The 27244-nt window shown below is 35.5% G+C and overlaps 5 protein-coding genes across 10 annotated transcripts in view; 2 read left to right on the top strand and 3 right to left on the bottom strand.

Moving 5' to 3' along the window:
• Positions 1-8602, bottom strand: part of LOC118273138 (neural-cadherin) — a 281396-nt gene extending 272794 nt beyond the window's left edge. For all 5 annotated transcript variants that reach the window (XR_007705726.1, XM_035589941.2, XM_050696780.1 and 2 more), the window contains exons 1-2: positions 8471-8602; positions 5505-6835 (exon numbers count right to left, since the gene is read on the bottom strand). Coding sequence is in view for 4 of the 5 variants with exons in the window: in XM_035589941.2 (XP_035445834.1) it covers positions 5505-6792 (1288 nt within the window). In the remaining variant the exon portion in view is untranslated. The remainder of the gene's footprint in view (positions 1-5504; positions 6836-8470) is intronic.
• Positions 8603-10968: 2366 nt separating this feature from the next.
• On the bottom strand, positions 10969-12710 carry LOC118273137 (protein abrupt). Its single transcript, XM_035589935.2, has 2 exons — positions 11816-12710; positions 10969-11460 (listed from the first exon to the last, which is right to left on the bottom strand). Exons 1-2 carry the CDS (start codon positions 12525-12527, stop codon positions 11207-11209), a joined length of 966 nt encoding a protein of 321 aa, XP_035445828.1. The 5' UTR covers positions 12528-12710; the 3' UTR covers positions 10969-11206.
• An 834-nt stretch (positions 12711-13544) lies between these two features.
• Positions 13545-19731, top strand: LOC118273136 (geranylgeranyl transferase type-2 subunit alpha). Of its 2 annotated transcripts, none has more exons than XM_035589934.2 (10): positions 13545-13695; positions 13781-13891; positions 13968-14083; positions 14273-14472; positions 14836-14997; positions 15252-15365; positions 15767-15993; positions 16386-16569; positions 16999-17324; positions 17695-19731. In XM_035589934.2, exons 1-10 carry the CDS (start codon positions 13693-13695, stop codon positions 17842-17844), a joined length of 1593 nt encoding a protein of 530 aa, XP_035445827.2. In that variant the 5' UTR covers positions 13545-13692; the 3' UTR covers positions 17845-19731. The 2 variants fall into 2 exon arrangements, with proteins under 2 accessions (XP_035445827.2, XP_050552911.1); XM_050696954.1 differs by having other exon boundaries at positions 16999-17247; positions 17695-17837.
• On the bottom strand, positions 17829-22642 carry LOC118273135 (exonuclease mut-7 homolog). The gene has a single exon (XM_035589933.2). It carries the CDS (start codon positions 22300-22302, stop codon positions 19765-19767), a length of 2538 nt encoding a protein of 845 aa, XP_035445826.2. The 5' UTR covers positions 22303-22642; the 3' UTR covers positions 17829-19764.
• A 994-nt stretch (positions 22643-23636) lies between these two features.
• LOC118273557 (26S proteasome non-ATPase regulatory subunit 6) lies at positions 23637-26865 on the top strand. Its single transcript, XM_035590595.2, has 6 exons — positions 23637-24060; positions 24229-24403; positions 24815-24974; positions 25536-25720; positions 26048-26223; positions 26636-26865. Exons 1-6 carry the CDS (start codon positions 23783-23785, stop codon positions 26808-26810), a joined length of 1149 nt encoding a protein of 382 aa, XP_035446488.2. The 5' UTR covers positions 23637-23782; the 3' UTR covers positions 26811-26865.
• The last annotated feature ends 379 nt before the right edge of the window (positions 26866-27244 follow it).

The raw sequence follows: 27244 nt of genomic DNA, 5'->3' as shown, positions 1-27244 counted from the left end.
GCTTTAACAAACTGAAATTCATCCCAGCCAAATAAACAAACATTCCTAGAATGACATTTGAAGGTGCCGAGGTCATGTGAACAGTCATAGTTTGTATGTAATAAGCACGACCATCGAACAACGTAAAATGACACGCCTATTATACCTTCACGCTGCGAGTAGACCGAGGCACCTCGCTGTATTCCTACAATTGATAGCCTAACATCACAGGCCGAGATCCGATTGACGGAGATCCATTGCGACATTAATCAACTATAATCGTCAGTTGAGAGCATCGAACACCAAAACTCTGCGTGTTACTAACCTTTGATTTACGAGCACGTTTACGTTTAATCGATATCACGAGACAAATTTGAAGGCGCTTTAGTTGAAGGACGGATTAGGGGTCGTTTAGTGATAAGATTAGAAACTAGAAAGGATTGTAAAAGGTCATATTGTTTCACTTCACAAACAGATGGGTAGCCTTTGTAGCTTTATGTAAAAGAGATCTTACGCAAACGTGTCAGTTAACGTTAAAGTAAAACGCGATAAGCAATTTATTATTCGGTTAACAAATTGTGGTAATATAACGTTGGTTGAGCGCGTAAACGCATAGTGGTCACTCGCCGTTTATGAAGACGAGCAAATGACCGCAATCAAATCACAATCAGAGTGAAAGCCTATAAATGGGCAGGTTGAGATCGCAGCACTCCCGCACCGACGCCTCTGCTGTTTACAAATGCGTTAGATGTAATTATAGGAGAGATGTGTGCGCATCACTCACGATCACGACTCGCCGTACACCGTACCGCTGCACCAATAAGTACGTGCATCAAACCCATTGATGTGTTAAAACGTCAAATGTGCCGACACTAGCCATAAACATACTTTCTTACATTACACATCAAGGTTCTTAGTTATAACAAAAGCCTTCAAAAGAAAGAGCTATTAAACAAATATTTTAGTACCTAAGCATGCAAAAACTGTTGAATAGTAGGTATATTCTGACCTCGCTTTAGTATACCTACCCTACCCGGCGAATAGTTGAGACTTTAACAAACAATAATTATGGAACCCCGACCACAGCGTCCACAATACACCACTGAGACGTATTTTGATGAAAATAAATGAGAGGGGAGAGCAAATTTTATTAACTCACGCGCAGGCCCTAGCCCTAGACCCTTCGAAGAAAAAGAAAATTGCGAATGGAACACACGATTTTATTAGATTCACAATGTAAATATACACACATACAACGTTATGCATTCTTGTGAACACAAAAGTATTACTCTCAAACAAAAGGAAATATTTTGTACAAAAGCAAACAAAAAAACAGAATCCCTTTCACATGACCTTAGCTACTGTTTGTGCATTGTTCTTATTAAAACAGTTAGCGCTTATTAACATCCGAGATGCATCCTCATAAAAGGACCGTGGAAAGCAAAAAAATATGAGAGCAGATGTGGTGATCATGGCTTTGGGGTCGACCATAGGAAGTGCGCATACGTAATTGCGGCGAGTGGTCACAATGAGGGGAATTGGCCAGTAATAGCCAGTGTGATTGTTGTGCGAGCGACGCCCGCACCCATCCCATTGATTGAATGACGACTGAATTTCACAAACAACACATCTCAAACGGTCCGTAACCGGCCCGCTAACTATATTGCTATTGCTATCCATTCAACACTGATCATCAAAGTACTTCTTGATTCCGGTTCACCCAGAAACGTACTGCACATTTTGAACTGATATTTTGATGCAATTTTGGAGCGGAACATATTATGGCAAGTACGTAAGATCTGAATCAGACTAGGCCGGTCTAAATCGTCTCCCGACGCCCAGACCCCTGTCCGGATGTGCCAATTTCTAACCGACGCCGACGACGGCGCGCCTGACGTACGTCACACCAGCTATCATATTCAATTATCGATTCGACTTGACACAGTATTGCACTACCGTACACCCCCAACTTAAACCCGATATCCGATATAACCGGTGCATGCAGCTATTCTTGGAAGTTGGAGCCATATTTTGAGGAACGACGCGGCACCGGAATAAGTTATCAAAGCTATGCAATTATTTTGTTATATTCGTTATTTGGCAAACTCTGATGAAAGCTATTGAAACCCGTAACAAAATAATCTTCAATGACAATAATACTATTCTCACTATAATTGAACATCTGAAAACGAATTTGGAACGCCATAGATTACATTATGTCTCACTGTAGATGTCAGAATCCGTAACATTGTGTTTTGTGAATGACTAAAATGACGGCATCGCGTCGGTAGACCAAACCGAAATGAACTGAGTACAAATAAAAGTGAGCGACCGCGCGGACAGGCTTTTTGATAAACCATGTTCTATGAAAGTGATCGTTTTAAAAAAAAAGGTAAAATAAAAATCGGCTACAATTTTAGGCATATACGAGAGCAGAGGTTATGATAGATATACTCTACTCACTGACAGACAGACAGGCAGACAGACGGACAATTCAGTTTTGACATTTCAAAAGTTAAGGTTTAACTGAAATAAATGCTTTAATTTATAGACTTAGCTTAGAGAAGTTCTGTAAGTAAGTTGGTACTGATGATAAAGTCGCTGCATTATTTCTTAAAGCTCATGGTATTGTTATTTTAATAGAATTTTACAGGTTGCCTAGGTGCGTCCTGGTAATTGATAACTCTTGGGACTGAACGTTCCTTCTCCGTTGCAGTCTGTCATCTCTCATGCAGGATTAAAATGCCACCCCAGCTCGTGGCGCACCTGCGCGGCCGTGCCGTTTTATTACTTGAAAAATATTTCACCGATTCATAATAACCGTACAAGTAAAACAACTCCCACAATATTCTACATACCTACTTATATCGGAAAACATTCTTCCAATAAAGGGGTCAGTCATATTTTTCACTTGAATTATTTTCGCAAAATCAATGCAGGGCTCTCCAAGGTAAAAGTGAATGAGGGTTCTGAAAACACTTCAAAGTGTTTGTCGATTGCTGGTTCAAAGAGAAGCGTTGCTGTTGGGTGAGAGTAGAATTAATTTGCCAATAGAGCACGCTTTTCAGTAGACAAAGGTGCTTTGACGAGGCTCCCTCGAGTACTTCGTCACGAACCGACTTGTGGTGTGAGTTGCACGAAATTGTTTCACCGAAGCCTTTATTTAGTTTACCGTATAGTGCCAAGCTTTAAATAGTTATAATAAATCCATTAACTAAAACCACGTACATTATAAAGGATACGATAATATTGTAAAACTGGTGTCGTAAATATGAGGGTCTATTCTAAGCAAAGAAATCCTGCATGCTCACGATTATATAATTGAAACAACTATCCACGTAATAATGATAATGATTAGATCCCTGGCGAGGTCCGGGTTCGGGGTGATTCGGTGCCCGCGGCTTGGATCGGCCACCCACCTAGGATGCGCCTCATGTTGTAATTAAACAAAACCCTTTCCGATGTATTTCAATAACGCCCGATAACATTTGTGCCAGATTTTATGGTTTGATGTTCCACTTTGATTTGTATCAGAAGATTGATTTATTGTAAGTTATTTTTTCCTGTGTAGCCTAATGATGATTTTGATTTAAGTTTGTTACAATTAGACGAAACAAATTTTTAGGTTTTCGTTGTAGTTAATTATTTATGTTACGCTCAAAGATCATTTATACAAATACAGTCCACACTGCCTTTTGTTAATATTATGTAGGGATTTTTAAAACGTATTTTGTTTACCCTACAAATTATAAAAACAAAACACATTAATAGTGGATTCCACATCTCAGGTAATTGTCACGAATTACGATGCGTAGAATTGGAGGCTTGAAGCGGAGCGGAGCGGTGGGGCCGTGCGACAGGTCTCCGATTATCCACGCATTCAGCACGGTAGCTCCCGTGGTCACAATGCAACCTGCTACCAATCCACCTGACAACCATTGTGCCTAATGGGAATTCCACGCGCTCCGGACACTCGTGCCATCGCTAATTTACGAGTGATGAAGCACGCTGGTACTTTATTTATAAAATCTAATCTATCTAGAATACCAGAGGCCTATTACGTGTAAGCTAGCGTTACGCTTTTCATTGGCAACATTGCATCAACTTCATTAAATAAATTATTGAGAATAATAGAGACCATTCACAATTTGAACAATTTTCTTTGACTTTATTACTAAACAAAATATTCCCAGAAATCCTCATTTGTCAAAGATTTTATTTGTTCTCTTCTCCTTGAACATGTGCAGCGTCATAAAACAAACAATACAAACTCGGAGCTACGTATTTCTTCATTAAAACGGAGGCAACAAAACATCAAGTCCCAACTTATGCTGCTTAGCTTTAAGACAAGCCGGAAAATAATAATACGTATGCAAAGTTGGAATGAATTCAATACAATGGGACATCAAAATTGAAAAGCTTTAGGAGCAGCAATTGAATTGAAATCGCTTATTACTGAGTAGCAACAATTAGATAAAACGGCATTTCCTGAGGATAGACACGTTTCGGCAGAGTAAACAATTAGTTAGTCGTGATGGGAGCGTCGGAGGCTGGCGGTGGCTCGTGAGTGCTCGTGACCGGGTTGGACCGCGGGACCTGACCACGACGTCATGCTCCGCTGCGCCATTCGATCCGACAGGTGCATGCGGCACGTACACCATATTTACTACATTATCGATCGAATATAGCAATAATACAGTGTCATCATTAATTATAACTTCATCTTTACACATTTTATAGCCTCCCTAACAGTCCGTTACATCTTGTCAAACAAATTTTCTAAAGCCTGCTTTTATAAAAGTTGTTGGATGCTAATTTATTTCGTCACGTGATATTTGAAGACTAAAATTAATCAACGAGACAACATCAGAAACAAAAGCTTTGTCAAACTAACAAGATAAGTAACATGTAATTAAACATCGCCATTAGTAGATGAACGTGAACATTAACACGACTTAGAAATCGTGTTGCAGACCGTGTAACTTGGAAACACATCCCGTACTCAGCCCACCCCATTCTTTCCCTATCATTATCTCAATTTGCCCTTGATAGAGACATTGAAGAGATGGATGGATGAGTAAAAAATGAAGGACTTGGGACGAAAAAATATTAAATTGCCTTACACTTTTTTCTTTTTGAAGACGATTAGATTAGGTTTGAAAATTGTTCAATAACATTTTTGGTGGCACTTTTTTCTGATTCCAAGGTGAAAGATGCTCACAGTAATAATTTTATATTGTCTGTGACAATGACGTTGAGTGAATTTGTGGGTTAGAATAAATATGAAGTAACTGCTATAGACATGTTGTCGTAGAGACCACACCTTGTGAATTCGCGTAACAAGTTAATACGACATGGTGATTTAGCAGACGATTAATTTGTTTGCCGATTTTATTAAGATAATAGATTTTGAAAGTTACCTAAAAATTAAAAAAAAAAACAGTACTCACGAGTCTACAGAGAGGAGAGCAGATGTATTAGAGATTCCTAAAGTGTTAGTTAGTTATGTACTTTTTGAAACTTACCTCCATTTCCTGCGTTGGTGATGGTCACCCAAAAATCGATGGTCTTCTCAGGTCCGAGTTCCTCATAGTCCCACTTCTTTTTAACTTTCACTACACCACTTGGTTCCACGGTAACCCACGGATTTTCGTCCCTAATTTTGAAAGTCTCGCGGTCAGTTTCTTTTTCTAACGTAAAAACAGCACGTCCCTCTACTTCACCATCGGCCTCAGTAAATTCAATCCTCTTCGTCGGTCTAACAGCTCTTGTCACACGACGCTTTTCACGATGCAGAACTGGTAAATCTCTTTGGTCGCGAACTATAAACCCAAGGTAAACTTTTGCAGGGCGACTTTTAAGCTGTGGGAAGCCTGTGTCATGAGCAATCACACTCAACTCCGCTTCACGGGTATCTGGTTCGCCTGCCAATATAAGTTCTCCAGTCTGAGGAACTATTACTACCAAATTACTAGGTGTTTGTAATGAATAGTACACTCGATCATTATCAGCATCGGTAGCTTGAACTTGACCAATATTTGAAAATCTCGGCCAGTGTGCAGTTCCATTTGGACCATTTTCATCAGTAGTTCCATTCACAATAAAGTAATAAACATCTTGCTCAAAACGTGGTTCATGGTCATTTTCATTACCTACGTCTACCCTTACTGGAAGACTAGCTTTATTCACTCCATGAAGGTCAGTAGCTTGAATGACAAGTTCATACCAGCTTTTCGTCTCAGTATCTAATGGTTTATTAGCTACGATTTCCACGTCACCATCCGTTACAACTGACTTTACTTCGGGATTCGTGTCTGTTTTTCCTTTCTGTCTTAGGGAAAATACAGAATTTTCATTTCCTTTGATGATTTTATATGCTAGTGGACCCACATCGATAAGAGCCGTAGCCCTAATGGGTGGAAGGTCAACTGTAGTGCCTGGTGGATTGTTTTCATAGATTCCTCCTATTAATAATCCCGACGTGAACTGCAACATTTGACGTCGGTCCATAACTAGGAGATGAATGGCATGAGCTGCACTACTATAAGGAGTTTGCTCAAGTATGGCCAAATTGACAGGTTGATTGAGTAGCGGTGTTAGATCAGCTGTAGTCATAAGTAGGCCGTCATCGAGGAGTGTAAAATAGGGCGCGTACTCAGGATCTAGAAGCGTGTATCTTGAGTGGTTGCCCACAAAATGTCTGACGGCATGGCCGGGACGCACGTCGTGCGGCAATAAGGTAAGCGCGCGCGTCTGTAGCACGACGCTGAGCGCGCAAAGCAGCACGCCGCCTCCCAGCACTGTGCGCGCCATAGCTCTCACGGGTGTTACCGTCAACTATCCCAACATTTCACACCTACAACAAATATTTGATTTATCAATTACACATCAGTAAAGTCTGTAATCATCCATCTGGTAGAGGATATTTGATTTTGGTCGGCATGATTATAACAACATGGGGGATTTGTTTGTACATTTAGCTTGTCATTTTAATAACAAAATTTTGGTTGTGAAAGATCAACAACGAATTGTATTTTTGATAAGTACACAATTAAACAATATAAGAAAGTAAAAGACGAGTTCTCTAATCTAGTAGATTCAAACCACAGTTCCACTGCTACCTAGGGCCGAAATTATCATCGATTTCTGACCTAGTTATGGTATTTACGTCAAAAACAGGTAGTTAAATCGATCCAGATGTTTCGGTTTATTAATTTTCAGAGTTAATCGTTAAAATAACAAATAAAAAAGCATCCCTACAACTATTCTTAATCTTGATGGCTATAGACATTCATTAACCTGATACTTAGGTGATGTTAATGTTTTTACGTATTGGCAGTAAACACCTCAAGTCTCTCATCAAATCGGATCACTTAGGTATCTAATTCAATAAATTAGAAGGTAGGTCCTAGATTAGGTACCTAACACCTACCTCCCAATTGAATTTACACACAAAATGTCAATTACTAAAATAGGTAGGTATATTAAGGTAGGTTGGTGAGTAACTTGAGGTTAACTTAAAATTTTATGGATCGATAACTTTAGCTATAGATTCTACACATTTTTCTATAAACAGAATGATAATAATGCACAAATTGGGTAGAATGTTTATCATAATCTAAAAATTTCTTATTTGATTCTGCTTTTACTGTTTGATCGATATCAAGAAGAGCATTTGATGGTTCAATTCACCTCTACCTTAGAATACTTGACAAGGTAAGTACGCACTCATAAATAAATTAAATTATTTATCTACATTCGCCCTTTAAATTGCTTTTATGGCTCTGTCACTAATACGATGCAGATTTTTCGCATTCGAATCTGAGTTGAATGCATGAATCATGTGATAGTGTGTTGTTAGGCTATCGGGCTAGTGCATGTACGCGACGACGGTACGAAGACGTCGCCGTCGGCGGCGACGGCGGGCGGCATCGACGTAGGGCGGCGAGGCGGGGCGCACACATGCGGAGCTTTATTTAGGCGGCGGGCGAACGCCGGCGTCTCGCGACCCACCGCCGCCGCCGATCAATACCCTCGCTGCGCCGTCGCGCGACGCTCACCGAGCGAATCTCAACTCTACACGCGCTCCCGTTCACGACACACCATCAAAAATTCACACACTCATTTTACTGAATAAAAGCATCCACTATTTTCACGAAACTTCACAAATCTCCCAAACGATTTATGAAAAGAACGCTGAAAACATCACATCAATGCACCAAGTATTCAGATTCCGATGTATGAGTGACTGTAGTCCGTCAATTCTATAATATTTTTGCTAATTAAGAAAAACACTGCACTTTTTAATTGATAACTATCAATACAAATATACGGCGCTTATCAGAAACCAACTTAACGTATCGTGTAAACATGTGGTTTGAATGTAAACAATTATATTAAAACTATAAAATACAACAATATCACTCCCGATTCACAATTAAACTAATATTAATTAATAATTCTGGGTAATTCTACGAAATAATATACGTACTTTATGAATAACGTGAGACTTTTATATCGATATCGTAGCGTTTGACAGATGCGCGCCGATAAACGAGACACAGACCGAGCGCAACGACGTCGAAATGCGACTGGTTGATGGCGGAGCTCGGCGCGCGCGCGTATCGAGCGCCCTCCGCCCGACCCCGCCACCCTCGCTTCTACAACCCCTGATTGTCCCGCCCGGCTACTGAAGCTTTTTGGTTCTTAGCTTTTACCCCTCGCCAGCTCCGCGTGGCTCGCTCGCTATTACGACCATTACTGCATGCACTAACGCGGTTAATTCCTCTTGAATTCTTTTATTATTACGAGTTCAATTTGCAACTCAAAGGTTAGTTGGGTCCAGCGGGTTTAAAAAATATTTTTAATGAATTGAAATCTTTTAATATTTGTACATTTGCATATTCTGTGCTAATTTATTAATTCCTTTCATTTAGTCCTTTTTCAGGGTCATGTCTAAATTTTAAATCATTTAATTTCTAACTAGAATATGTAGGTACTAGACAGGTAGGTATAGCTAAAGCTCCTGTCAGATTAGGTAGACATAGGTAGGTTTAGTTTAGATGCCTAGTTACAGTTAGCTCAGGTAGATACCTAAAATTAAATTATGTATATTTTAATACCTCCAGATACTGATACCTAACCACAATAATTAGGTTTCTAGTATGAAGTAGGCTGGGAAGCCTAATTAATTACACGATATGATTAGGTACACTAAAACACAGATTTGCGTAGAATTAACATTTATTTACATTTTGAAATCAAATAGGTAGGTGTTCGCTAAAATAATTAAAGGTAGATAAATACCTATTTAAGTATAAAATTACCTAATTCTGGGTTAGATTTTCGAAAAATGTTTACTTACCAAATTTACACATCTTCGGCCCACGAAGTCCGCGAACTCCCAATGGGTTTGTACTACTTCCAGGCGGTGCGTATCAAACAAAATAATGATTAGGGTACTAGGGGATAAATAAAATAAACTGAAGGTTTTATATGTAGTGCCTACCTACCTGCCAATTTTAAATCAAAGGTTTAATTTTAACAGAGGTATTTGCTATTTTTTTTTTTTAAACTCGTCCGATTTTGATTTTCTCATATATCGTGAGCTCGTGAATACGTGTACCTACAAATATACGAATTCACATACTCATACACATCACACCCAGAGTCTCAGACCCGGAACAATTATTTGTGAGAACCGGTCACTGAACCATTTTTAGAAGGTTGGCAACGCACTTGTAACTGCCCTGGTGTTTCGATTGCGAGTATCAATAGATGACGTTGATCGCTTACCATCAAGCGATCCATCTGCTCGTTTTACACCGCTATGCTATAAAACATTACAAGGTAGGTATGTACTTATTTGTGATTTTCCCTCCTCAAAAAAAAAAAAGGTAGGTATGTACTTCCTCCCTTTATTTTATACGTAGGTATGTAGCTTACAACTACAAACGTTACATAGGTTTTTTGAGGGGGGAAATCATCCAGTGACTTCTCCTGCCCTGGGCAGGCGAAAGGGAGTGTTAGACTCTTACTGACTAAATACCACCCCGTTCATACTCCTGCTTGTCGAGCAGGGCAGGAGCCCCGGTAAACCCGCTAGGGTTACACTATTATAATCGAAATAGCATCTAAATTGCTACATTCTTTTTCTAAAGAATATTAGATTTAAGAGTCAAGCGAAAAGAACAGTCAGTGGGTCGTTTTAGGGGCGGATTATTACCGTCAACGCAGTTTTTTTTAGCCATTCATTTTCCAAAAGGAGTTTGACGAGGTATTTTGTGCACAGCGCGGTAAGCGAGCAGACGGATCACCTGATGTTAAACTATCAGCGCCACCTCATGGACTCTTGCAACACCAGAATAGGTGGTATAAATAAACAAGTGCGTTGCCACAGCCTTTAGATTATATGATGATTGAACATCCAGTACTTGAGCTTAGTCACACAACTCATATTCTTCGACTGAGCTGAACACAACTAACAAAATACCGACTTTATATCAATTACCTAATTAGGTAAGTGGGATAGAGATGTCATCTACGATGAATTTTCGAACAACCGAAAAATATTATAATATTACTTTGCACGACTCTGGAATCGATTATGAGATCCCGTGCTAGGCAATCGTATTTAAGATTTTCAGACCACTCTACATTTCGAGTTGAAACTCTTTGTCACAATCTGAATTTGCTGACAAATCTCAATTTGGTTGTCTTCAATGGGATGACCTAACAGGACAATGAAGGTATGTATTTATTTTACTTTTCGTATTAACACAGCACTGATAGTTTTAAATCATACCTATTTACAGTTACCGCAGGCATTCGAAGTTAGAAGTCACAAGTGGTACCACTAGGTAACAAAATGTTTTTAAATACTTTTGTTGAAAAATTGCAAGCACTGGTGAAGAATTACTTATTTTAGGAGTGTTTCTAATGCATATCACCCACGAAAATATACACACTCAAAAAATAAAACAAAGTAAATAATAGAAACAATTATTATATTAAAACAGTAATTTACAGACTAGTATAAAAAATAGCCAAAGCTAGCACTGAGCAATATCATTTGTGACTTTTAATAATAAAAATAGTAAATAATATTTCATTTGTATCAATATAAGTAATAGCTGTAATACATATAAATTCTATAAGACAGTTCTAGGCGTTTGCACTCTGTGCTTAAGAACTGGTAACTTAGTTACCATAAGGCTTAAAATTAGAACTAAATATGATGAGTGAATTGCTTGGGAGCAACGCTATCGTTTGTATTCTTGTATCTGATTTCTTTAATTGTCAATTGTTTCCCTTGGTGTATTCTTTGCAGATGGCTCCTCATATCGTATGAACGTGAAAATGATCGATGACAGACAGGGCATTGTGTTTTTCCAGCATGTGAGTCCTTGTGCAAAGTCAGTGATGTAGGATGCTTGAAGCCTTTTGGACATAGTTGGCATCGGAATTTCGCAAGTTCTGATTCTGTAACATCAAAATAATTTTATTACTTATTGAATAGTTTTTTATCATAATATAGATTTCATTATTCAATAAAAAGAAAGGTTTTGAATTTACATTCTATAGTTAATATGATAATTAGATATTTCTCTGAAATCTATAATACTATTTGGAGAGCAATGTTGATTATAGATTTTCCATGAAATATCACAGTGATAAGGATTAAAGATAATACAAACTACACATAAGGCAAGCCCATTCATTCATAAAAACACAATGTTCATATTTCAGAATGTTTCTTTAACACAGAATAAATGTTTAACAATATGTATTACTTAAAACATGTGTGTAAATTAGTTATTTCAAAATAAATACCAACCAGAATTATTTTTCTCTGATAAATCCTCAACAGAAGTAGATTGTGTATCAATTTGCATTTCTTCACCACTAGATGGTGTTGTTTTCAATTTAACATTATCGTCAGACTTTGAAGGTTCCGGTTGCATTTCAACATTGCTATTCTCTTGTTCTGGAATACTTCTAGTTGGATTGCTGGCCATTGTCGCAGGTTGTGGAATGTTGTACTCTTCCCTAGTAGTCTGCATAGTAGCTAAGTTAATTGGTTCATCAGATAAAACAGGCACAATATCATCAGTCATTCTGCTTGATTTGGAACTTAAATCTAAAGAGGTGTTGTCTGTGATTCGCAGTTGTGCTTTAGATGATTCATCCTCCAAGTTATCAGTCAAACCCTTAACCTCTAGAAGCTCAGCAGTAATAAGGAATGATTCCAACTGTTCTTGAAATATGTTCACTTCACCATGGTACATAAAGTTGATAATTGCATTGAGGTCCTCGAATTTGAAGTTCCTGAATATTATTACAGGGTGTTGACACGGGTTCTCTTTGAATATCTGTTTAAAGTAACTACTACAGGCGGACAACAACATTTTATGCGCTTTGATTTTACCTCCATCACAACAGAGTGTCACATCCACTAGATCGTTTTCAAAACGGAGGACATTGAACGCTTCTGTTACGTGAGAAACGTAATTATTCCAGCGTAAAGAGAACTGCGGTGCATTATTCATTCTATAATGCTTTTCAACAAACCAACTATTGAAATATTGAAAACACTTAATCTAGTAACGAGTTTATCACTTTACTGAGATAATCGACCGGATTTGATAAAGCACGGATTATTTTTATGTTTTCCGTGTGAAAAGTTTAAGTTTCTCTTTCATTTACACCAAAGAAGTAAAATAATTTGTCAAAGTTGTCAATACTTGAAATGTCAACTAACCTGTAGCCACAGGTAAATAAACAATAGAATCTATTGAATAAAAAAACAAATTAAGATAACAGGATAGGATCGATATTGAACTAGAAATAAAATAAGTTATATTCTAACTTTCTAGTTATCCCCTTTTAGAGGAAAAAGATAAAAACCTTTTCATAATTAGTGCCAAAAATTTTAGTTTTCTAAAAACTTAAAAGGCAACATCTCAATGATAAATAATTAAAGGGATGCAAGTTTCTATATCATTCGGATAGATAGTGTAGATATATATCGAGATAATCGATTCATTTATGGTAATAACTAGTAATAAGTATTAGTTCAACTGAGGTTGAAATAAATATAGCTTTTGTTATAAAAATATTGTTCGTAGTTTGTATACTATGGACAAGTTATACTTTGGACTGTGCGCCTACTAATTTGATATTTGTTTGTTTATAATTTAAATATCAATACAAATTATAAAAATATTGTATTATGTATAGGTCAAGTAGAATATCATAAAATGCAGTTACGCACTTCGTTTTATCCTTAAATATTTATGTTAATTGTATTTGTAAGAAATAAAGATTAATTTTATTATTTCTAATGTCGTTATCTATATTCTTACTTATAATTTAATATGCCTTTTTAATTTTAATTACTAAACTTCGTATAAATGAACTTTCAGATGAAAATTTATACAGTATATAGATCGATTTGAGTTTTATACTTCGAATATAATCGATAATAAATCGATTGTAGTGTAGTGCGTACCATCCCTATTGAGCGGATACATGTCAATGTCACTTTTATTATTAAACGTCAGTCATATTCACGTCAGTGATTATTTGAATGAGTGACTTATTGGTTTTAGTAATTTTTAAAACAATTTTCATTGCATTTTTGGGCTTAAAGTTACAAGTATTATTGTAATACCAGCCAAATAACTAACTTTAAAATATCTGATACAAAACAAAATGGTAAGAGAATTGAAATCAGTTTACAAGATAAGTTAAGGTTACAGTTGCCTATCAATGAATATAATTTAATTTTATTGTGTTATAGCACGGTCGAGTAAAAGTACGTACTACAGAGGAAGAACGGGCGAGAAAAGAGAAGGAACGCCAAGAAAAGCTTAAAATTTACAAACATGCTATGCAACAAATATTTCATAAGGTCTGTTGTTGAAGAAAACATTCTTCTAATATGTATTAACTGTTTTAAGTCGTCCTAACGTGCCCTTCGTTTACAGAGAAAAGAAGGTGAACTGGATAAGAACCTCCTAGAACTGACTGGAAAGGTTTTGTCATCAAATCCCGATATTTATACTCTCTGGAACATCAGAAGGGAAATACTTATAATTTTGAAGTAATAACATTTATTATCATAATTATTATTCTATATTTTGAAGCCATCATTGTGTTCTTAAGATATTTCTTTACATTATAAGTAATTGCTTCTATTCATCTATCATAGATAAGCATTCATAATTGGTATGATTGCATCATTATTTTTCCTACATTACCTATACTAAAAATTTTGATAAATAATTTTCAGAAAAGCTGATGAAAGTGAAGAAGAAATGTCTCAATTGTATGATGCTGAGTTGCAATTAACTGAATATTGTTTGAAAATAAACCCTAAGTCTTACTGCGCATGGCATCAAAGAGAATGGGTGCTAACAACTAGAGCTAATCCCAACTGGGAGAAGGAATTGTCCCTGTGCAATATGTACCTGAAGTTTGATGAAAGAAATTGTGAGTAAAATCTTTACATTCAATAAACATTTTCATTATGCCTGAGGACAAAATAAGTTTGTCTGCCACTTTTTTCGGTTGAATGCACAAATCTCTAGAAATACTAGTCCAATTTGAATAATTCTTTTTGTGTTGGATAGTCCATTTATTGAGGAAGGTTATAGGGTATAAAAAATCATGCTATAATAAAAAGAGACAAGCAGAGTGCATGAAACAGTGTAGAAGTAGCTAGTCTATTATAAGTACTGTTTTTCTTCCAGTAACTAATAACAATCAACTAATATTGTAAAGTGTGTAAAGAAATTGTTTAAGCTGTCTAAAAGTATAATCAATAATTAATTCTGTCATGTTGTTCTTTTTCAGTCCATACATGGGACTACAGAAGATTTGTTGTCAGTCAATGCAAGCCGCCACTGAAAGATGAGTTTGACTTTACTACTGATAAACTAATGGACAATTTCTCCAATTATTCTGCCTGGCATTACAGAAGTAAAATGCTTGTGGAACTCTATCCTGATGTTGAAGGTTTGTTTATATTATTAATGCTACAATGTCATTTATAGTTGGGCCATTACTGATCTGTAAATAAGTCATTTTTATCAGATCTCTCGCTCACACTTATGCCATTTGTGCAGGATAGTCACATTCTTTTGACATTACAATTTGGACATTTGTAATGGCCAAACTATTATACAAAATTTTAAATAACATGTAAGTTGACCTTAAGTATGGATAAAGACACTGTAAAGAAAGAACCTAATCCATTTTTTTGTTTCCAGGTGGACGCCCAATTGAAGATAGTCATCACAAGCATGAGTTGAAAATGGTCCAAAGTGCAGCTTTTACTGATCCCGATGACACCAGTGCATGGTTTTATCAAAGATGGCTTCTAGGTAAGTAGATTGTTTACATCTAGAACTCATTACAAAACTATGAACATCTTCTACAAAGATTTTATAATCTCCATACTTGGTTGGTGATTGGAGATTGTAGTTTAGAAGGTTCAGAAGACTAAGTTAAAGCAACATTACCACATTCGGTGCTATGAACCCTTAGGATGACTTTGCTTTACATTTAAAGTAATCGAAACGAGAGCGCGTTCGGCGCTCTGATTGGCTAGCTCGAATAAACCAATCAATCCGAGCGTAAAGCAAACTCATACTAAAGGTACTGATTGGTTGGTTCATTGCAGCAATCAGAACGTACTCGTACTAAGCCTCTGGTTATCAGAGATACTAGATATTTTAAATCGGTATTTTGTAAATTCTAATTAGATCAAAATGATTATTTACAGGCGCAGTCAAAACAAACATAGAGGTGGCAGTTTATACAGTATCACCATTGAAAACTACAGTAGCATTTAGTAAACCAGTGAACCAAACCTATGTAGCTTCTAAGATTAGGTTATTTATTAACAACGATCTAGTAAATGGTGAATGGCAGTCTTGTTCAGGAAACCAATATGATGTTCTGTGGATTTTCAAACATAATACTGATGTTACTGACAGTTTAGACGTGAAGGTAAGCAAATGTTTTTGTTGCATGGTAACTATAACTTATCTATAAACTTGGTACCATTTGAGAAAAAAAAACTGCCTCGTTTGCCGAGTGGTCGCAAGTGCGAATGCCGAGCAAGGGTCTTGAATTCGATTCCCGGGTCGGGCAAAGTATCACTGGGCTTTTTTCGGTTTTTACGAAAATTTCTCACTAGTAGCATGGACTCTGGAAATATGTCTAGTATATGGCAATAGGCTCACCCAAATGTGCCATAATGTGCACCTATTCCTGAAGGGGCTTCAGGAATAAAAGGCGTGACGATGATTTTAAGAAAAACAACGAACTTCTCTATTCTTAACAATGCTGGTTTTTACTACCTGGTACCTACAGGTTTTGAATATTTCTCAATTTTGCAGATGGAGTATGACAATGAAAATGGGGATGTTCAGAAAATTCCTGGTGTTAAACAAAATGGCAATACCTATGTTGGTAAAGGAGAAATCGATTTCCAGAGAAAATATTCAAAACCAGTAATTGAAGAACTAATTAATCAACTGGATTCTTGTCGTCAATTGTTGGCTATGGAGCCTGATAATAAATGTAAGATAATAATCCTAATTATCACAATTATTTAGCGGTAATAAAAAGTTCATGCATGGTTGCACATAATCCATTCTTCTTACTTCAATGTAAAGAAAAAGAAAACTTTACTGTGTTAAAAGTTTATTAAAATATGAACATAGATAATAAAAATTGTTACAATACTGTTAGCTAATCTATGGGACTCCAATTAAGATTCCATTTGGCAGTTTTCGTTTTAAGAGCACTAATAAATTGGTACATGGGTCAGCTTGTTATTCTAAGTATACTAGTCAGGTCATATACTGGCTGAACTTATATTAGGCATATAACTACAGTTGCTAAATATGTCGCCACCCAGTTAGATTCGTATTTTGTTACATTTTGCAGTCTTGTCAATTGTTTATTTCAATTTGTCTGGTCAAATAACACTTTTTTGTTGCATTTCAGGGACTCTTCTTACAACTACAGTTTTTCTACATTGTATTGATGCAAAGCAATATCACAAGGAGATTATAGAAAACTTGCATACATTGAAAACTATAGATAGCTGGAGAGCCGGTTACTACGATGATTTGATTACGAAATGGAGTTTAGAAGATCAACTTGCAATTGATTACAAAAGTGATTCTATAGATTTCAAAATCAAGTTCGATGATAAAATCACAAGTTTACCTCACTTGCAGTACTACAGTCACTGTGAGAATGTTGATTTATCTAATCAGAACTTATCGTCTAATGTGTTAGCTTCGTTAGAATTGCTACAAAATTGCAAGGTAAGAATGATCTACCATTTTAGTATTGAATAGACTAGTCACTATGATTTTGAAAGTGATTTATTATAGGTAAGTAGTGAGTATAAATTGAAATATACTGCTGCTAGTGGAGAAGAACTCTACCAATATCAAGTTATATCGGGGCTCATATTCATTAGCAGTGTGCTCAAAGTGGCATCGTCGTTATGCCAACTGTTTTAGATGTATATTTAAATTAATTTAGTATGTCTCACAATAGTTATTACTCAAAATGATACGAGTATCATGAACTGGTTAACATTATTCGATTTATAACTGACCAGCAAAAAAAAAACATGCAATTTGATTGGAATGACTTCGATTAATAAATAAATCTGTATTTTGTTTTCAGAAACTTTCATTAGCAAACAATCAACTGACAACTTTACAGAGATTCCCTAATTTAAATCTAGAGGAATTAAATTTAACAGGAAACAATGATTTAGATCAAGAGGAGTTGGAAGTATTCAAGAAAAACTGCAACTATTCCGTTATATTCTGAAGTATATGTTGACACCTCTCGGTGGTAAATATAATACATTTATACATTATGATATTTTAAAATAATCTAAATCTTATATTACATTGTTAGTCATAAAATGAACAGGTTACATACTAAGCGTACTTTGCAACACAGAACGCAATTAGGAGGTGTAAAGCTTTACTGAGTGCCCAAAGGCGAAGGCATTTAAACACTAGTAGAATAAATATATAGAAATAGAACATGTCAAATCACACATCAAGTGTCTATACACTTGTTCTACATGCGTTTACATGTTATTTGTCTAGAAGAGCAATTCAAGAAAGCTTATAGCATTATACATTTCACTGCACTTTTAAAGATTATATTTCTGTACTTCTTTACCACATAATTCCCTTTCAGCATGATGTTCAACTCCTTGATTGCGTTCTATGTAGTAAGGTCTTCTTTGACCAAAATGTCCACATAACAATTAATTTAATTGCTACTCCTTTGGACAGACATAAGTGCCTACATCTAATTATACCAACAATAACAAAAATATACTAAATAGTGATAATGTCACTGATAGGTTCACCAGGCGACAAGGTCACATAACACACTTACATTTATTAGAAAAATATAATGAATTATCGAAAAAATGTGTTCAACATAAATAAAACAACAGATAAAAATATGATAAAGCAATATTTTTTTAAACCTAAATAGCTTCCAGCTAACAAACGTTTTCATGTCATTTTTTTATTCTTAGTTTGTAATTTTATATTAATGCTAATACATAGTTCAAGCTATAAGTACTATATAATCACTTTCTACATTATTGTTTTATGTAAGTACATAACATTTTGTGATCATGTTGTATAGACTGAGTTTAATAAATGAACAATAATATACTTACAAAGTAACCCTGAGAAGTATTGTCTGCTTTATAGCAATAAGGATTTCACAATACGTAAGGGCTTAGTACGAGTTTATCTTACGTTTAGCGAGATAGAAACGAGAGCGCGTTCGGCGCTGTGATTGGTTGGTTCATTCGCACCGGCCAATCAGAGCGCCGAATGCGCTCTCGTTTCATTTTCGTTCAACGTAAAGCAAACTCGTACTAAGAGTACTGATAAAGTTACTGTAAACCTGAGACACATTTTGATATATTTCAAATTAAATTAAATATCTAGACAAAAACATAATCAGACATTGTGAATCAGGCTTTAACTGTATAGAGTATGTCCTTATAATTATTTACTGCAAAAATATTCTTTACTGGTAACACTAAAGGCTCAGCTTGCTTTACACATTACAAAAAGCTTTTGTGTAATATGCTACTATGATGTAATTATTGCTTCGATTTTATTTGTATGTAAGTTCAAAAACTTAGCGCCGTTGATTATTTTCAAAATACATTTTGTTCTATAATTTAGTATTGTTTATTTCATATCATATTCGTCATTACCTAGGTATTTTAATGTATTATAAAAATATATCTGTTATGGTTTACAGCATGCCTAATATAGACTTACTTTCTAATAATAAATTGTTGTCATATACAGCTGTATATATGTATTAATTGTAAGGGACTTTTAGTAATGTGCAGTACCTATGATTTTATGTAAATAACAGATAACATAGCTAGGAAGCATATTTAATCTAATTAAACTTAAATTGTGGTATGCTGTAACTGAACAGTATCAATGGTACCAATTAGATGAGTAATTTATGGTCAAATTAACTTACAAAAAGTCCCAACAATTTATTGATATGATAAAAAAAATATTACAATGCTGTGACATTTCCAAATAATAATAAGACAACAGCTTTAATTTCAGTTATTTAACATTAATTTATTTATATGATTTTATTATCATATTGAATTGAATGCTATTTACATGAGAATAAATTATTATGAAAAGAGTAACTCTTTTAAATTTTGTACCCTTATTAAACTTACCATATTTTAAGCTTTTTAAAATTTTCAACTACCTCTGCTACTGGTTTTAGGTGTTTATCTTCGTCCCAAAATAGCTTACCACATTCTTCACATAAAACCGCAGCTTTGTTTGAAGCAGATAGTTCATTTGCATTATGTATTTCAATTGTAACACCTTTACTTGTCGTTAAATTCGGTTTGGAATTAACCACTGGTTGATATAAATCTAAGTCATCACAATCGGAATCACTAAGAAAATTGTCCAAATATGCCATGTCATCTTCTTCATCACCATACCTGTCCGCATTATTCACATTGTTAGCTACCATCACTCTTTGGTATTCAGTACACATTTTTACAACATCATCTACATTTAACTTCTTCAAATCTTTACTGTTGCAATTTATACAAATGGTGAAAAGATTCTCTTGTTCAACTTTTATATTGTAACTATTAAATATTTTTCTTAACTGTTGTATAATGGTATCCTTGCCCACTTCTAAAATAGAACTTTGTGGGAAATTAGCAGAAGGTGTATGTTTTAATTTACATAACAGGACAAGGCGTTCTTCTGTTGACGCCAGATTTATCACATCATGCCATAACATTGTTGATGGCATCCCCATGGTGTCTATTCCACAATACCTTAGATGAGGCATTAAATAAGATAACAAGGGTTCCACTAAGAATTTTACCTCATGAACAGATCTTGATTGTATCACTGGTATACTAGACTGCAGCCTGTCTACCACTTTAGCTTTCTTTGTGCATTTCTTCTTACTTTCTAACATTACATCATTGCATATTTCCTCAAAATTTATTTGTTGCTCTAAGCAAAGTTTTTGAAGGTATTCATACAATTGTATAAGCACATAAGCATCAAGGGCTGCATATTGAATTTGAGTACTTCTCAATGGCCTCAGTTCCCAATTAGAACACTGTTCCGATTTTTCAAGAGGTAATCCAAAGCATATTTGTACTAAGCAACTGAGGCTATTCCCTGCAGTGGCACTGGTACCAGGTAATGAAAGTCCATTGTTAAGCAGACTCCTCCACAGTGTTCCTAGATCCAACAGTCCTTCACCTTGTACTTTAATATTTCCCAATCCAACCACACATGATTTTATTTCTTTCAGATCTTGTTCTAGTCCAAATCCTACTTTAATTATCTCTGCATTATCCAGAAAAGATTTATGAAAAGTGTACCAGAAACTTATATATTCTGGTTTGTTCAACTGTAGAGTATCAATGAGATGAACTTTGTTGGTAGTGGCAATTTGGATTAATGCTACTTGGGATTGTGTAGCACCAAATGATGGCTTCCATTCACAATCAATGCTTACAATACTGCTCTTGACAATGTCTGATATCATTAGATCATAGAACTTTTCTCCTGTATCTATGATTGTTATCTGATCATCCTGTAAACCCAATTTGTAATACTCTTGAGGAGTTTGTGAAGCATTATCAGTGGTGTCCCAATTCTCTTCTACAAAATCTTCGTTTAAAGACAATTCTTTCAGTGCAAGAGGTAAATCACTCTCCGCCATATTCAAATATGAAGCCCACTTTAAAGCTTCATTCCGGTCATACTCAACCAACATTTCAATGAATTCTTGGCCAGAGCCAGCATTTTGTTTCAGTGAGTCTTTCACTAAATCCTCCCACACTGATGAACTCACATTGTGTTCTTGATATTTTTGATGTATCAAGTACCTCAAACCACCAGTTGTTCGATTCTTACTGAGATTCTTACATGTTTCTATAGGAATGTTAAACTTATTACATAGGCGGGCTACTAGTTTTCCAAGTGGCTTGTAGTGGAGTTTATCATATCTAACATGAGAAATCTTATTATCCATAGTATAATTCTGTACATAATCTCGAATATTAATTGATTTGTCTAACAATTTATCTAGAAATATTAACAGAGGTTTCACCTGATTGGGGCATTCATTTAGATATTCATCAATCAAATTTGATTTATCTTGCAGTATCAGGGGAAATATCAGGTCTTCCACAGGTATATCGTCAAATAAATTCATGCATATTACTATTTGAGAAGCTTGCTTGCAATTATCTTTACTAACCATATCTTTCACAAAAGGTAGAATTTGTTCTTTAATTGTAGTCAGTTTGTATGTTTTCACCATCAGACCAAGGAAATGGTTATTCCTCTGTTGGACAGCTATATGGAAGGCAGGCAATTTCAAATTGTCATCAGGTACAGTACCATTTGTCTCTGACCATTTCAATAAAGTTTCAACAATGAAGTATGGTAAAGTTTTTGGCTTGCAATCTTTGTAATCGTCACATTTAATCACAAAAACTAAAGCTATTCTGTAGGGTTCTGGTGAACACTGAAGAAATGTTTCGATGTGAGATGCGATTGCTGGACTCTTTTTCCATGTCTTCCAAGTAAGTCTTAGTTGTTCCAGCCATATTTTGGAATTGTCATCAAGATCAACATTCAGGCCTATGGACTTCAATGAATCTTCTACGGAGGGAACTATTTTGATGGATTGGTTCTTACTGACTAGTTTATTAATATCCATTATTGTTGCTGCCTCGATCTTATTACTTTTCGCAATTCTTGATTTCAACTTGAGTCAATCTTCATGACATGGGAAATTAGAATAGTTCGTAAAACAAAACTTTATCCTATGCTATTGAACACAACTACTGGTAGCACAATCTTAACTATGATTTATGTAATTTACTCGAACCTACAATAAATAATGAAGGTACATTATTCTCTTTATTTTGTATTTTTATGGGTAATACAATGTTTTGTCTAGTCTGTCATTGTGACGTGACGTAACGTAATGTCATACTGTCAAATGTCAATTAGGCATGGGGCATGTTTATCGTAACAATTCACAGGTATAAGTTATATTAGTATCACACTGATAATAGTTGTTCCTACAGGTAACATAATGTTATAACTGTTCTTAAAAATAACAAACATCTACTCCATCTACTGTACGCTCAAACTAAAATGACAACAGGTAAAATCACAAGAATCATATAGTACGCAAAAAGTTTTTATTCCTTTTTAAGTTATAAATAATGTGTAATCTTAAAATTTAAGGAAATAGAATGTGATTCAATAGTAATAAGTAATAAGCCTAAATTCAAATACATTAATTTTATACTGGTTGTATGTGCTTACTTTAATTTAATGTACGCATAAATATTATATTTCCGTACGCCCTTTGCATAATTCAAATATTTTGAAGATCAATGACATTGATGAAATCTTAATTCAGATATTTTTGCATTTTACTAACCACTTCTCATATAATTTTCACAAAGCTAAATGAAATAATATCACAGTCTTAGATGTGCATTATATTACCTATGTCAAGTTTAAAATAAGATCAATGTATGTAAAAAAAACAGTTTCTTTGTTTTTGAAACAATAAACATTTTATTAAGCGCCCTTCTTTTTTAGATCACGTTTGAAAAGAAAAATTATATTTAGACAATAAAAATGTTGTAACTCTACCTGTTATAATAATTAATTATGACCCCAACACTAAGCTGAGGGTTACCAGAGTTAACGCATTGTAGTATAGTAGAAAAAAATATCAAAATCATTCTTTAATTTTCTAAGATAAATCTACTAAATTTTAAATAATTTTAAATACCCTTACCTAATACTTTGCAACAACCTGGCACGTTATTGCAGATTAAGATTAAATTGGGTGCAGAACTGCGGTCGCATAGAACAGTAAATATTTACTAGGTTTTAATTAAAGACATATTATTTCCAGTCTTAAGGTCGTTCAGTAATCAAGACATTAAACAAGGTTTCCACGTCTTGATAATAATAAGTAGAAAGTAGTAGAAATTATAGAAAGAAAGTAGTTTTAAAGAATTTCATAGTGGCAACATTGCTGTACACAGTGACTTTTGTTTTTGCAAGTTGTAGAAGTTGAATGAGACGAGAAATTTATTGTGATTCGAGTTGTGTTGATTATATTTCGTCTTTATTACAATAGTATTACTAATTACTACAAGTCATAATCAAAGATGGAGCTCTCAGCTGAAGGTAAAACCCCTGAATACATGGCATTGGCCGGAATCAAGTTCAAGCTTAGTTTGCCTCACTTGAAAGATGATCAGCAGCTGAAAGAGCAGCTCTTCCAAGGAATCAAGAGTGGACATATGGCTCCTTACTATAAAGAGGTCTGCACCGACCTTGGATGGAAGTTCGACCAGAAGTTGTATGATGAGATGGCAAAAGAGAACCAGGACAGGTTATCCAAGTTTCAAGAGGATGATTCAGAGACTCCAGTGTGGCAGGACAGGTAAGAGGACGAATCTTTTGTTCCTAGATATCAAATACACTATTTTAGATTATTTTATGTTATTGTTTTCTACCATCCATTGTTGTTATGAACTATAGTTCATACATCACTACCAGTTTGGTAGAAACTCAAAACTTTTTGGTCTGATGTTAATGTTATTCATTCCAGGCTGGACTACCTCTGTTCTATTGGTGACAAAGAAGGTGCAACTGCTCTGGCTGTCTCCAAATACGAAGATTCTACACTAACCACAAACAGACGCCTGGATGCAGTCTTTGCTTTGTTCAGAATTGCCTATTTCCATGGTTGTAATGTTAAAGAAATGGGCAAAAACATAAATAAGGTATAAACAACTTGTATGGTTATTATTTTAGGTTAAAAATCATGTTTATTAGTTTGTTTACATATAAATACTCCAAATAGTAAAATTGGTGTTCCATTGTCTCTGCCTAACCCCATGGGAGACAGGTGTGAGTTATGTATCTATGCATGTAGTAAAATGTTATATTTTGGAATATCATATTTTGTGCCACAAAAAAATAACATGCAGCAAAAAACCAGTGTGTTATTAATTGTCAAAAGGTTAATGTCCTTATTGGATATAATACAATAACTTGAAGATGTAAGTGAAATCTGAAATAGTACCACCAAACAATTTTTTGCTTATACTATGGTTTTAGTACTGGGCATTGTTCCAATACAAATCATTCACATAAGTCATAAAAATTCTTATAAAACAATATTTTTCTTTCAGGCACATGAGCTGGTAGATAAAGGTGGAGACTGGCGTTCCAGGAATAAGCTGAAGGCATACGAAGCAATCTATTGCCTCGCAGTCAGAGACTACAGCAAGGCTGCAGATTTGTTCATTGATTGTGTATCAACATTTGAATCTTACGAACTTGTTGATTTTGGTAAGGATTTGTATTTTCATAGTTATTTGAAGTAATATTACAAACTAGAGTATGTTTAGATGATCAGGGAGCTGACTCTTGAATCCAATTCCGATCAATCAATATTGATATTGTCAAATCATACTCTTGAGTTGCAACATTCGCAACTGTATTGCAGGGATATCGAATGAACTAAATAGTATTGAGGTTGGCTTTATATACCATACTCTGCTATTTTTAACACTTACCATTGCAGTTGAATAGTTTTGACATTGAATAATTATTAAGATTTTATTGGATTGAAATCATATTGACATTAAGATTGGTTTCAAGAATAAGCACCCAAATCTTAAGAAATGCCAGTCTGGTTGAAGAAATTCTTTCTTTTGTGTCAGGCAACTAGTCTTAGAGAAGTCTGAATTAACTTTTATGATAAAGTGTATAATAAAATACCAATAATGGTCAAGAATCTTGAAACCATCTTTGTGGTGTTCCCTCACGCAAATTTTCACAAAAAAATATCAGATGTTGAATTATCCGCATTACAACAAATTTCTAACAAATAGTTTTAAAATGTTTCAGGTACAATTATCCAATATTGCGTGTTGGCTTGTGCACTGGCGCTGGAACGTCACGCTCTTCAGTCAGCTCTGAGGCGCCAGGGTGCCGCTGTACAGGCCCTGCGCTCGCGGTTCCCAGAGCTGAGGGAACTGGTTGAATCACTCCATGAATGCCGTTATGCTGATTTCTTGAAGAGTCTTGCCTGGGTATATAATTTTTGTTTTCTTAAAGTATTTTTCGAGTAGTGGTTAAATGATTGAGCCAAGGTCTTAATTAGTCTTTGTATTTTGTCTGGTTAGACAAAGACTAATGCATTAATGCTGGAAAACCGTACTAATAAATAAACTATCTCTCTTATAATGGTGTCTGGAAGTATGATGGAGTCCTATGCCGATAGTCATGTCTTGGAAAGCACTCAAAACCTTTGCTAGAAAGGCTGTCATTACTGCCTTCTGTAAAAGCAGATTGAAGTTGGCCCTGATAACAATTTGCAGGATCATTAATTATATTCTTTTCTTCTATTTATTGAACAGGTGGAGACCCAAATCTGTGTAGACCCAGTATTTAGGCCCCACTACCAGCACTACGTGCGCGAGGCTCGCATCAAGGCGTACGTCCAACTGCTGCGCGCCTACCGCTCGCTCAGTCTGGACAACATTGCTGATACATTCGGCGTCTCCCGTGAGTTCGTCGAGGAAGAGATCTCGAAGTAAGTATTATTGGCGTTGGTTACTTGGACATAGTTTGGTATGTCTGTTAAGACTATTGGTAACTGAGTGCTACTGCTTTTGACACGTTTCAATATTAACGTAACCTACTTAGGGTTAAGTGACGACATTCAGATTCGAGGTCCAGTAATGCTTGCCAGTGGTTATCTGAAAAAAGCTGGTCAAAGAACTCGACGTCTAAATTAGTTATTGCACCAGTAAGTGAGGTAGAAGATTGAATACAATTACGACAGTAACACTAATGGTATAGTATAGGATCATATATAATTATCTTATACTTTGTGATATAAAACACCTCTTATTTCTACTTACGTCACCATGAACGACGATATTCCACCCATTTTAGTTTTAGTATACAAAAAATGTAATCTCTATCTCTATCTTAATTTCCAGCTTCACAGCAGCGGGTCGCTTGCAATGTCGCATTGATGCGGTCGCGGGTTGCGTAGTAACGGGCGCGGGTCGCGGCGCCGACGCCGACCGCTCCCAGCTGTACCAGGCGACCATACGCGAGGGGGATCTACTCCTCAATCGCGTCAAGAAACTAGCCAGTGTCATCAACTTCTAGTGTTCATGTGTGCTTGGTAACATTATTATATTAATTATAACATTTTAAGTAATTATTGCAGTTGTTTTATTAGAATTAGTAGTCCTTTTAGTTGTAATGTTACCTATGTAGCTAGTTGTATTGAGAAATCTATCGACTAAGTATTGTTTGAACAAAAGAAGTTATAATGGTGAATAGGGTACAATTGAAAATAGCTTGGCGGTATTTCTTATGTTTATGAACACCATCTTAGAGAGCTCTGTAGAGCATAAAATAAAGTTTATTTCGACTTATGCGTTATATTGTAGTTGTATCTGTTATGATGCGCCCAAAGCGATGCGTCACTCACAATCCATTCACGAGCAGACGCGCGTTCAGTGTTTTTATATTCAAACATTACCTTTGCCCGATATAGTTATGACTTGCGATTATCACTTTCTGATCATTAATTAATT

The sequence above is a fragment of the Spodoptera frugiperda genome, chromosome 1 (assembly GCF_023101765.2).
Source record: "Spodoptera frugiperda isolate SF20-4 chromosome 1, AGI-APGP_CSIRO_Sfru_2.0, whole genome shotgun sequence".
NCBI lineage: Eukaryota > Metazoa > Arthropoda > Insecta > Lepidoptera > Noctuidae > Spodoptera > Spodoptera frugiperda.
The sequence above is the reverse complement of the archived record's forward strand: the minus strand, read 5'-3'. Positions and strand labels throughout refer to the sequence as shown.